Below are 12,913 nucleotides of genomic sequence, written 5' to 3' on the forward strand. Positions count from 1 at the left end.
GCTCGTTCATTAGCATTGAACCTCATGTAAATTTGCCTACCACATTTCAAAGAGGTACCTATATTATACTATTTTAGGTAATTTAGTCGGGCGATTATTAAAGACAGGCCTGGTTGTATATCTTGTATGTACGTGGTAGGTGTTTTTTCTTTTTTTTTTTTTTTTTTTTTTTTTTCCCTGTATGAAAAATTGTGAACATGATACCATCAAGTGAAACAGTATGTAGAATGATGCGTGCATTTGTATGCTTCAGAAGTTATTCTCTGTAAATTTTCAGCAGTTGTGTGCCAAATTGTACAATAGAAGATTGTCTTTACTTGTGGATGCAACTTATAAATCAATTAGACAATGTACACATCAGAGATGGTGAGCAAATTAGATCCATTCTTACGCATCTTTGTAATTTCTGTATGTTACAGATTATATCATGCATTAGTTCTTTCACGCCTCTTTTTGACATTCCTTCATTTACTAAAATTGAGTCAAGAGCAGGCAGAGCATACACCAGAAAACTGCTCCATTCTTTATGGTCAATTTTAAATAAAGAAACATTCTGAAATTTTGAGAGAATTAAATTTCAATCTCTTCGTAGGAATTTCGGCCAAGTTGCCATTGTGCTGAAAATGCCACATCAGAGTTGCGTATGATTGCTGCAAGCTAAATTCGGCATAAATTACAATAACATCAGACGATCATTGAAGATCCAATGATCTTCACTCACAATGATAGAATATGCACAGCTTATGAGACCAGTTCCCCCCCTCCTCCCCCCCTTTCAACTTCCACTTAACCCTAGCGCGAAACAAGTGACCCTGAAACAGCTACAGATCTAGTGGTGCAATTATCATTAATAACCCAGTTAAGAAACCTGGACACTGATACAAAGTAACCTAACTAGAGTGGAAAGGTTGCTTGGTATCAGTACAAGTTCAAATGCTTTTAACTAAAGATGGGTGGTATGGATATTCCTGAGTTATCAGAACTCTTCTAAAAACCGGAGCTGAAGCCACCACTGGCGGTAAATTTCTTTTAACAATATGACACGACCTTCCACAGGAGGACATGAACCTAATACCAGGTCACTCTTCGAAGGGCAGCGAACTGTTGATCTGAAGAGGCGGCAGCTGAAGGTTGTAAAGTTTCACGGTTGAAGTCGAGGCTGCTCACAGACATCGTCCTCGATATACTTGAGCACTGCACAAGAAAAATAAAAATTATAGAAAACTATTAAGTGTAGTTTGAGGCATCACGAGAAGGTACCAGAAATATCCGCAATGGTACCAGCAGGGTAAGCATTGTCATAACTATGATAACAAACTATAAAAAAATTAAAACTAGAAATGTACCCCAGAGAATAACCGCCAATGTTTAAATATCATAAAGTTTTGGTTACTGATTTTTCTCGTGCCGCGTACAGGGTGACTAGTGATGGATCCGAGGGGAAAGAGGAGCCGATCCACCACCAAAGCTTGGTTTCTCTTTATCTATCGCAACAAAATTGGGAGGGGCAGCAGGTCGAACTCGATCACGTTTCAAATCAGCTTTACCGTTACCACTCGACGCCATCCATGAGATAGCAGGTCCATTACGAGACCAATCTGGAGTTGCTGGCTGCATAAGAGCGCTTCCCAGGGACAACCGTCTACTTGCTGGAGTATGTCCATTAGCTCCAATATTGCTCATCCGAGGTCCTCTGTCAGGTTTCTTAGTACTCTTGGCAGGACTGGGTTTTGATCCAAAGAGAGTCTCCTTTTCAGTCAATAACTGTTCTTGAACTTTTTTGTGGTCCTGGGAAGGTCGCAGTCATCCAAAGATGGAGATGACCCAGAGGTGTAAGTTATCACAAAGTTGCTTGTGTTATGAGATTTCAAGTTCTGCAAGCTCAATACTAAATTTGAAAGAGGGTTTTCGGCTTGTACCCTGAGCCGGCGCTTCTCCTCCTCTTTTTCTTCCCTGAGATTCTTGTACTCATTCAACATGGATAGTAAACGCACCTGTAAAGTTAACATACTTGGTCAGGACTAACGATCAGTTAAGAAATATCATGCTTCATAATCATCAGTAACTGGCAACTAGCTGTAACTTTAGAATATTTCAGAGGCTTACCCCATCGAACATAAATGGAAGGCCACGTTCATTTTCCCATGACTTTGTCCTTTGTAACAAAGACTCCACCATCACTGTTGTAAGGCAATAAAACTTGTTGGTATTTTACATTTAAACGAACAATCCACATGAACATTAGGGATGCTGAACCTTGAAATGCTTATCTAAAGTAGTTCTTTACTTGTGTTTCAAAGAGCTAGGACCAAAGAACAAAATTATACCAGGAAGTTTGCTGATGGCTGCACGCGCTTTTTCAGCTCGTTTCAAGTTCAAATGGGCACCTTTAGAGGCGAACCTATTTTCATCCTGCAACGCATGATCAAACTCAGCCGACAGTGCTGCAACGAACGAGAATGCTTTGCAGCAAAAAAACTTTGAAGTAAAATTGCTACACTATGACAATATACGAAGAAGATAAGAGTTGAGTACCTTGCTGTAGTCCTCAAGCCAACCTTCCTCTTCACAAGCTGACATCCACTTTTCCAATAAAATCATTATGTCCTTCCTGCTAGCTACCTCTTCTTTTGCCCTGACGATTTCCTCATCAAGATTTGCGAGAAGGTCTGATAGGTCCACCATGCCTGAAGACATTCGTACAAATTACGTAAGCTATATATTTATGGTAAATAGACTTACTGTAATACGGACCTTTTGAGCAGCACTGCGCATCCTCAATTATTAGTTGAATTCAACACCTGAGTTTATCACCGCAATAAGCTTGTCTGCAGTGGTGTTGGCATCCGGCTCCAAGTGACCGCTTTTGCAAACTTCCTCTAGTTCCAACCGTTTCTTCAATACAAGCTCCTTAGTTTTGCTCTTCTTTAAGACATCCAGTCGTTCTACCTCAATCTGAGCCTGATGAGCAAGTATTCTCAACGGTAATGCTTAGCATGAGATGTAAAAGGATAATAAACGACTTCCAGTCACACGTATGCGCATTTGTCTTGAGGTTTTGCAGTCTAAGATTCATTCAAGGGCTATTTCGAAAATAAGTGGAGCAATTACAAGCTGCTGCAGGTACCAGATCAGATTGCGAGTACAACAAACCTCTTCGATAGTTTCTACCGACAGGGAACTGGGTCCAATTATTTCATCTTCACTTGCTGAAATGTGGCATGTAACATGCTGAAATGCCTGCTGCTCTTCAACAGGAGTGTCCATCAGCCTCCACAGCTCAACCATTGAAGTTCCAAGATCTTTAATCTGCAATGAAGTACATCGTATCACGCGGGATACAACATAGTCAGGTATACCAAGGATAGAGAAATCTTAACTTGTAACCATGAAGAAATTTCATCACAAAATTGCGAGTGAAAATGAGGTTATCCTAGGTCCGTGGGATTTCAGATTTCAGGTTATCCTAGGTCCGTGGGATTTCAGTTTTTTGAGCATGCAAATCACCTTTAACGCACGTTTTCTCTTCTCAGCTTTCAACGAATGAATCGACTTAGCGAGGCAATCAAGAGTTTCATTGCTGATGCTTTTTGATAAATTTTGTGAGTCGCTCAAGCTGGGATGGACTTCTGTAACAACGTGAAAGAAGTCCATGTTCATGACCGAGCAAAGTTGATGCATTAAGTTCACATACTCTAGTACCTTCTGAACTCGTTCACTCTGCAAACACCAATTAGAAATTTCTTAGAAAAACATCTGATGTCGTCACTTGTGCAAATGTAATTTTCAATCAAAAGGAAGGCTTCGCCTAAGACGTTTCAACACTAAACCTTTTGTTCAAATCCCCTCGGACAGAAAGCGCGTTAGACCGTCAAATCGTCGTTTCAGAGGTGAAAACTTTGTTCTAGTGTGTGATTGTTGATGGGGTATCATTGCAACTGTATTACTCAACTGAGGGTAGAAGGGGAAATCCTGATTTACTTTCGGTACTCCAGGGATTCCCATCCCAATGATTCAAATTCATGAGCTTTCATTACTCCAAATTATAAAACCATCTTCAAATGTAAGGCACGGAGAAGTAGAGATAAGAGACGAAATTGGTACTTCCCACCTTTCAAAATTGAACATGCAGTTCAAAATATGTTCCCATTACCGAATGAGCTACTTCAAGAGCTCATAAATTGATTTCAATGTTTGAACAAACGCACAACAATCGCAGTGATATCTATTACTATCTTACGAGAGAAGTTTTATGAGTTCCCCACCTTCTCTTTCTGGAGTGCTGCCAGTTGTCCATGATACTCGTCTAAACGCCTGAGTGTCAGATCCTCCTCAGACACACATACATCTCCGTAGTTACCTACAATTTCCTCACAAATCTTGGCAATCTCAGTTTTAACTTCCAAAAACTGTGCAGCTCGGGCTTCTTTCCTTCGACGTAGTTCATCCAACTGAGGTCTGACAGCAGAAATTTGATCCTTCAGTGTACCAGTTCTCTTTTCCTTCAATTAAAGATTACAATCACATTCATAATTGATAATTAGCCACTGACTTGCAAGGGTAAAATGTTCACAGATCAATGATCTTTTCTCTAAATGCGGTCTGTGAGACCATAATATACATCTCTGAATGAGTGAGTTAGGAATCAAATCTGGTTCAATACAATACAAGAATAGAAGCATAACGTGGCAGGACAGTTCATAACACTGCTTTCACGCTCTTGGGCAACTATTTCTAGCAGGCAGGCATGCACCTACCTCCCAACATACAGAACTTCCAAATGGTGGGTACAGAGAAGTAAGATGCTTACAAGTTGATTTTGAGTGGGTTCTCCGAGTGCAGAATACAGGGCACACAATTCTGCCTCAGCGCTAGCAAGAACTTGGTGTAGACGAGCTCGAGCATTGTTAGCAGAATCTACTTTTCTTTTGTACACCTCTAGACACTCCTGCTCCAGCTGCAATAGCATCTTGTCCCTATCCACATCATTTTCTCCTACTTCGTCCCATATTCGCTGCATTAATTTTTCCGATGAGGATGAGGCCAAATCTTGAGGTAGAGCAATCGTTTAAAACAGAAGTAATGCTTGCCTCTGAAGGACGCTTGTCCGTAAATAACATTGGTGTGCATTAATAACCACATCACTCAAGACATGGGCAGGGGGAAAGGCTCAAGTCACCAAAGAGACTGATATCGCCGCGATTGAAAACTGGATTAGAACTAACCTGAAGTTCGCGAAGTAGTGAGCTGCAAGTCGAATCTGCAATAACCTCCGTCACAGGTTGCTGGACCATGTTGACTCCTTGACTGATACCTGAACAATCCACGACGTGTAATATGTGCGCCTTTTAATACGATGCAAGGCCTTCAAGCTGCACAGCACAATGCACGGCTAGACACTTAAAACAGTAGGGCGACCTAACATGAGTCATGAACAATGCACTTCGTCTAGAAGTGCCAACAACAGCTACCATATTGACATTAACCTACAGCGCAATAGCTTCAATAATCTGATGTCGAAGAGGGAGTAGTCAAAGAGCACGGGATCGACTCAGAAACAAACTAAAGATGGGTAATCAAATCTCATTTGAAATAACTTCTATTTACCCTCGGCAACAGCGTTCAAGATTTTGACACGCAGCAGCATTTTCAACTAAGTCATTACAAATGAGAATAACAAAAACATATCAACAGGAGGCAGAACTACATCACTTGGTGCCAACCGTGCTCATGACAACTAGAATATATCCTCGACAGAAAACTGGCCTCTGTAACGAAGAAGCAACTCTCCACACCTCACTACTTCGGATTCCAAAACCACAAAATCCAGATTCTGCATTAACTGATCCTTCGACTGTCGACAAGGATACGGAATTATATATGCAGAGATACACCCTTCTCTCCCCTCATCGTCAACCCCCATAAATCCTCACCCTCTTGACACTCCACTGGCCAACAGTATGCACCGAGAGCTAGATACCAAACAGAGAGTTACAAAGGACTAAAACAGACTCACAGACTGCTTACTAACGCATCCGAGGACAAACCCACAAACCGAGAGCGAGCAAGAAGTGGCAGCAATGATGGCTCACGTATGACAAATCCACTGCAATTGCACAGTCGCGCGCCCTGCAGCTCTGCAACTCTACAACCTTAATCAGTTCAAACTCTGACAACAGAACAAAGAGAACTCTGGGGCGGCAAGCCAATACGATCATGGCCAGTTCAAAGTCCCCGCCTATTTACTCCTTCCCTTCATACCACCGCGTTCGCCACATTGGCGGGTTACGACCATCTCATTGGTTCCGACCAAACATCCACGTCGGAGATTTACTTCTCAAGACTGGTCTTCTTCCTTTGCCCTCTTAATGTTTATTCAAACTGCATTTCAGAGTTTGTTGCCGCCACGACGTTTGGAAAGTTTGGTGTGGCTTTTGATTTCGAAAGAGGTGTTTTCTCCCGCAGATTGTGTTGGCAGCATTCGATCAGACACGCGTGAAGTTGGATGGTTGTGTAGCTATGGAGCTATTGCTACTTCGGTTATTTGTCCCGATGCGTATAGACCTCGAGCCTAAGCAGTCTGTCGACGTATTCAATAAGAGCCACATGGTGGGGTTCTCTCATTCTTTCTTTCTGTTCCCGGGGGTACAGGTTTCAATTTGCAATTCAATCTCGACTGGTTCAGGTTGCAAACTGAGTCACCGTAATTGAATGTTGATGCCGACACAGCAGCCGCCTCTCTTAAATTTGATCACAGTCCGTATTTATGACTCGACAGTAAGTTTCTTCCGCCATTTGAGTGATTTGAAATGATGAACCGATGAAACTCATGAGCGAACTGACACAAATTCTACAAGGTTCTACTGTAGTGAAGTTAAAAGTTATTCAAGAATGTTCAAACATATAAGAATGCTTGAAAAGTATTACACGACATGAAAATAGGATGTACATTTGTAAGGGAGGGAAGCTTTTAGTACAGATCATGAGAAGTCTCAAGTGACATTGCTGAAAACAGAAAGGGTGAAGCATAGCATCTCTACTGATGGTGACGGTTGTTTTGAATTGGTGGGTATGAATAGTAATGATGTGACTGGAAGTGATAGGCTGTTATAGACGTCGAATCTTAAAAGAACAGCAGCATCAGGAGGAGGAGGCAACCGCGTGGGCAACCAGGTGTGGAGCTGCAGCAGGGCAAGTACATGACAAACAAAACCCTTTCCAGTAGCGGCTCTGGAGAAGGGATTTCCCAGCATCCCATCCTCATCATGGTCTATCTGCACTCTGTCAGATAGCACTGCTGCCAACACCCCAACTCCACACCACTCCACTGTGTGTTGTATGCGGTAAATTGCACCGACTCTGCTCCTTCAGACCAAAACATGTCTCATTGTCCACTGAGCTACACCAAATGCTCATAATACATTAGTTCCTCAGTGAGAATGGCACCAACAGACAATGCCCTTGTCATGGTTCTGCTGCTGTTCACTAAGTATTGTTGCACTTGTAAATAATAATCACATGAAGTAGTAAACAAAATTGTCTTTATTAATGTGAGAGCACATGCATAAAACATAGAAGTAACTGCCTAAAATTAAAAGTGTGGGATCCAAAAAACTTGAGAAGCCACTAGCAAAAAGTTATAGGGTGGGGTCATGTTGACTTAGAATAGTGATGACATAATTTATTGGAATAAGTGTTTCATCAACACTTCCTTTCACACACAACTTCACTTCATATTATTATTGACCAATAGAGATGTTTTATTGTAGGTGGCTACTGACAAAATTAACAATAGGTCTTTGAGCACATGCAAAGAGTTTGACATTGGTTGTTTCTTGTAACAAAAATGTTCACTTGATCCTAACTTCTAGAAATTAAAAAATAAAGTCTATTTTTCTAAGACTAATTTGCGAACTAGTTATACATATAGATTTGTTAGTGATGATATGGTCGTTTTCAGTTCTTGTTTGAAGTTTGTGTAATTGGAGGTGGTTTATACTTGGTTAATTTCCTTATTTATGTCAAATAAATGGTAATGAAGTCTATCATATTGTAATAGTAAAAGTGGAATCTAAAGAATTTTTTTCAAATTATAGTAGTTCAAATGAAAAAACTAGGAATTTTACATGTCAAATCTAAGTTAGTGGTGGAACAATTGTACTGATATGTCCAATATTAAGAATCCAAATTTTAAGCATAAGATTATAAGACATTTCATATGGATGAATATGGTTAAGAAGAGGTTTTTTTTAACTCACTTTATAATTTTGATGTAGTAATTGGCACAATTCTAATATTAATTTGGTTAATTTCAAAAATATAAAGAAGTTAAAGTTTTGTAAGAAAATTTCTTTGTTGATAAAAAGTAAAAATAATATTCACTTATATTTCTTTAATATTTGATGTTTCTTTAATAAAATGATACTCTAAGTTTATGTTTTTGGTTTTTGAGTATAAAATTGGATTATCTACTAATTATATGCAAGATTGATTGTGACTAAGAATGAAAGTAGAATTTTTGTCTTTAATTCTAAGTTCATCTAATATTCTTTTAAAACAAATAATATCTATAGATGCATTAGTAAATACTTAATATTTTACTTTTATAGTTGATAGAGATATTATAGGTTGTATCTTGATAGTTAAAAACATGATGGAATTTCATGCATTAAGCATTTGAAGTATCAAGTATAATTTTTGATGTAAGAAGATTCCAAATTCATAGTATTTTATTTTAACACCTAAATAATTACATGCTTAATTCAATTATAAATATTTTAATATTTTTTATCATATTAATTTTTTTTATTATTATTTATTAATAGATTATCAAAATATAAATATATATATATATATATATATATATATTTATTTTTGACAAAGAAATATATATTTCAATATTTTTTTTTAAATAACAATCAAGATTTCAAATATCAAGACCATTGTTACTACCTATAATTGTAAAACAACATGGACAATTTGGAAGTAGATATCCAACTATAAAAAAAATAGATCAAAATCTTATATATAATCTATATTTCTAAATTAGATCTTAAATTTAATTTACTTTTATAAAACTTCATTTTTAGAATGTATAATGGCAACTTTAGATTGTGCTAAAGAATAAAAAATTTAGAATTGACAATAGATTCTAAATTTGACTTTGATAGTATGTTGATTAAAAATAGGTTCTCAAAAGATGTAAGACTATTATAAAAATATTGATAGCCTAATTTGGCTTCATCATACACTAAACTTCTATTAAGATTATATTATTATTATTATTATTATTTTATTTATTAAAAAATCTATTCAATTTACTTTCTTCAATATTATCTCAAATATATACATTTATTCTAATAGTTACATATATGATTACATAGAAGTAGGTAAATACAGATTAATTTCATAAAGTCTTTTAGAAAAGCTTTTTAGAAGCTTCATAAATGTGATTTTGACTTTAGATGTATTTGTAGGATAGAAACTTAGCCAACAAGTTAATCACATGTAGGTAGCTTGTAGAACAAATTAACTCCATGTGGTAGCTTGAAGAACAAGCTAACTGTCAAAGACATACACTAGGAAGTTGTAGAAGATTCTAGAAGGTTCTAGAGAAGCTTTGTAGTTTGTAGAAGCTACTTGAGAAGTTTTTAAGTTCATGGAAGGTGCTTGAGAAGCTTCCTAACTTGTAGAAGCTGCTTGAGAAGCTTCCTAGCTTGTAATATATATAAGAACCGAGACTGAGGAGATCCTTAGTCTCGACAATATAGCTCTTGGAGTTCTAGCTCACCTCTCAAGTATTGTTCTTGTACTCATATGATTAATCTAGTTCTTGTCGATTCTTCTTGAATTTCTTGTTTAGATTTCCAGTCAGTATTCTAAATTCATGACAGTTTGTCAAGACTACACTCATCTTTCATATCAGAGCTAGCTCTTTTTTATTAGAATGTAGATTATTCCTCTATTTGAAGGATTTTGGGTATAATTTGGGTGAAGAGTTTGTATGATTTGGAGTTTTTGTGAAGAAGATATAGGTATTCAAAGTTAAGGTGTTAAATTAAGACATAGTGTTATTCTTTTGAGGATATGAGGAGTTGTACGATAGCTTTTGAAGATTAAAAGAAGCGCCTGGAACGGTGATTTTAAGGCCTACATCTTTTATGGAAGAATTGTTACTTTTGGAGTTCATATAAAGGAGTTATAAGGAGTTGAAGGCGGCATTTCCAAATCAAAGGCAATAAGTGAGTGATTTTGTTTATAGTAATGGTTGGAGCCATAACTTGAGTTTTTGGACAAATTTTTGGCTCAAATGTTTTTATAAAATTTAATATTTTGTGTTAAGAAGCTATACATACAAATTTCGTGGTATTTGAGCTTATATTTTGTGAGATATGAAGAAAATTGCATGCGGGTGTATAAAGACAAGGATTTGAAGTGACTGTTAGGATTTTCAAGATATCTCAAGATCCGCAATGAATTTGCAATTGAAATTTGTTATAGAAGTTAATAAGAATACATCAATATGTCATGTAAAATTTGAGTTTGTTTGGATAGTCGGATTAAGAGATATGAGATGTTGAAGTTCGGAAAAATTTCCACATAAGGATATACAAGGTTTTAGAGGATTTTATCATATTTTGGGTGTTGTTGGTTACTTGAGGCTTGTGTATTTGGTGTAATTGCTCAAAGGAGAAAATTTATATATAAACTTAGGGCTTTCCTTATTTTGAAGCTTGATTGAATGATTAGTGACTGCCAGAAGCCCAATGTTTTCTTGAGGCAAATTCTCTCTACCCCAACAACGTTATAACAAAGAACTGTAGAGATTGAAGGAATCATTGCAAGACTTCATAATGATGGAGCATCTAGGATAGCACGATCGAGGATTCACCAGTGTCAAGCTTTAGCACCAAGAGAAGCAGCTTTGCCTCTAGTTCAAGAAGGATTGTTGGTCTTACAATGAAACGAGCCCCAAATTAGCCTTCTAAATAAGTTCGATGGTACGCGTTCCAAGTTTTGAGGTTTTGTCAATCAAATCACATTGATAACAACTTTACAACCTGAATGCTATCCAACAAAGGAGTCACGTGTTGGATTGGTTGAAACTTTACTCATGGGACAAACTCTATCATGGTTTGCTCTTTTGTTTGAAAAAAGATCGTCAATTTTGAACAACTTTGAAACTTTTTTGGAGGTATTTGCAAAAGCATTTGGTGAACATGACAAGGTACAATGGACTAAAACAAAGATCCGATCACTACAATAAGGGGCACGCTCTGCTTTAGTCTACGCATCAGATTTTAGACAATTAGTGTACGACATCAATTGGGACGAGGAAGCATTGACAAGTCAATTTTATTGGGACTTGAGAGACGACATGAAGGATTTGTTATTATCTCTTTGCAATCCACAAATACTCAACAAAGCCATTAGTTAAGCTATGAAGTGTGATAACCGCCTATTCCAATGTCACGAAGATCAATGCTCTAGACAACTTACGGCTCATCATGCTCCATTTATGTCAGCAAGCAGCTTGAATTCACATTTAAAAGTGGAAGACTTGCAAATTGATATGGTATGTATCAAATTCCTAACTATAGAAGAAAAAAAGTGGCATATGGAAGAAAGACTATGCTTATATTGTGGTGAAGAAGACCACAGAGCTAGAAACTGCCCCAAGAAGTAAAATCGACACATTATTAGGACCAAAGGCATATTTGTTCAGGAAAACGAGGATGTCCAAGCACAATAAGGACCATGCAGCTGGATAATTTAATACCACAATAACAATCACATTCCTCTCTTTCCGCTATCGTGTTGTGGTTCGGCTACTATATGAAAATAATGTAATTATATACTTAATATATAATTTATTAAATAACATGGATTAGAATTAGTTTCTCGAGGCCATTTGAATTTTGAAGGCTAGGTTCAGAAGGTTTAGGTTTTTGGCTATGGTTTTGGTGCAAGTTTTGTATCATTTGAGGTTTTTATGAAGAATTTATAGGCGCTCAAAGTTAAGGTGTTAGTTTTGGACCTATTGTCATTCTTCTGAGCATAAGGCATGCGTACAGATAGTAATTGACGATCGGTGATTGCAAATGGAGAGAACACTTTTGCGGCTACACTTTTTATATACTACTTACTGGATTCTAAATTGAAGTCAAGGAGTTATTGGATTTTGAAGTCATTGCATGCAATCTAAGGGTAGTAAGTAACCTAATTTGTTAGTGGTTGTCTCTTGAGCTATATCTTGAGCAATTTGATAAGGTTTTGTCTCAAAATTTTAGGAAATGTGTAATTTAATGTTAGTAAAATTTGTGCATAAGTTTTATGATATTTGAATATTGGATTCTTGAGATATTAAGAAAATAGTGTTTGAGTGCTTATAAATTAGGGTTTGGAATATCTGCTAGGATTTCTTAGATGCCAGAAGATCAGGAGTGAATTTGTAGTTTTTTTTTTTTTTTTTTTTTTTTTTTTTTTTTTTTTTGTGTGATAAAATTTAAGGGTGAATTCTACCTATCCTATAAATTTGAGACAAACTGAATGGTTAGATCAAGAGTTATGATTTTTTAAAGTTTGGGACAAGAAAATCCTTCGCGGAAAAAATATGTTTTGAAGGGGTTATATTAGGAGTTACATAAAAAAATATAAATATAAAATATATTATTATATTAGGAGTTTTATTCAAAAATAAAGGAATTTTGGAAGCTAAGACAAGAATCATATAAAGATTTAAGCTACACTCTCTACAGTTAGATATCCAGTGTATTCCCAGATAGCAAATCATGCCATACGACACTGCTCAGCCTGCCCATTGCTTTACCATTCTTCTATCTTTTGACCTTCAAAAAATAAAAACCTTATCATTATTAGATTTAAGAGTATTTGCTTGCTTTTTAGATGAAGA

General features: G+C 36.8%; 1 protein-coding gene and 1 long non-coding RNA gene across 9 annotated transcripts; one reads left to right on the forward strand and one right to left on the reverse strand.

The window, feature by feature from the left end:
• Positions 1-534: 534 nt before the first annotated feature.
• On the reverse strand, positions 535-6,236 carry LOC112295173 (65-kDa microtubule-associated protein 1). Of its 8 annotated transcripts, none has more exons than XM_024546480.3 (13): positions 6,093-6,236; positions 5,226-5,314; positions 4,811-5,014; positions 4,266-4,502; positions 3,508-3,720; positions 3,154-3,309; positions 2,802-2,961; positions 2,536-2,687; positions 2,328-2,412; positions 2,107-2,180; positions 1,920-1,994; positions 1,416-1,788; positions 535-1,194 (listed from the first exon to the last, which is right to left on the reverse strand). In XM_024546480.3, exons 2-12 carry the CDS (start codon positions 5,292-5,294, stop codon positions 1,423-1,425), a joined length of 1,791 nt encoding a protein of 596 aa, XP_024402248.1. In that variant the 5' UTR covers positions 5,295-5,314; positions 6,093-6,236; the 3' UTR covers positions 535-1,194; positions 1,416-1,422. The 8 variants fall into 8 exon arrangements, 7 of the variants coding, with proteins under 7 accessions (XP_024402248.1, XP_024402211.1, XP_024402221.1 ...); XM_024546443.3 differs by having other exon boundaries at positions 5,226-5,372; XM_024546453.3 differs by lacking the exon at positions 6,093-6,236 and adding an exon at positions 5,934-6,061 and having other exon boundaries at positions 5,226-5,372.
• A 156-nt stretch (positions 6,237-6,392) lies between these two features.
• On the forward strand, positions 6,393-7,720 carry LOC149989764 (uncharacterized). Its single transcript, XR_016501173.1, has 2 exons — positions 6,393-6,777; positions 7,080-7,720. It is a non-coding gene; the product is annotated as an uncharacterized LOC149989764 (long non-coding RNA).
• Positions 7,721-12,913: the final 5,193 nt, after the last annotated feature.

Source organism: Physcomitrium patens, chromosome 2, assembly GCF_059467195.1.
Source record: "Physcomitrium patens ecotype Gransden chromosome 2, ASM5946719v1, whole genome shotgun sequence".
Lineage (NCBI taxonomy): Eukaryota > Viridiplantae > Streptophyta > Bryopsida > Funariales > Funariaceae > Physcomitrium > Physcomitrium patens.

Excerpts from the sequence above, each read along its gene's own strand:
- LOC112295173 (XM_024546480.3), bottom strand. The coding sequence starts at position 5,294 with ATGGTCCAGCAACCTGTGACGGAGGTTATTGCAGATTCGACTTGCAGC. Across the intron at positions 3,310-3,507 it reads AGAGAAAACGTGCGTTAAAG|ATTAAAGATCTTGGAACTTC; the intron begins GTGATTTGCATG and ends ACTTCATTGCAG. Across the intron at positions 1,789-1,919 it reads AGGAGAAGCGCCGGCTCAGG|GACCACAAAAAAGTTCAAGA; the intron begins GTACAAGCCGAA and ends CGACCTTCCCAG.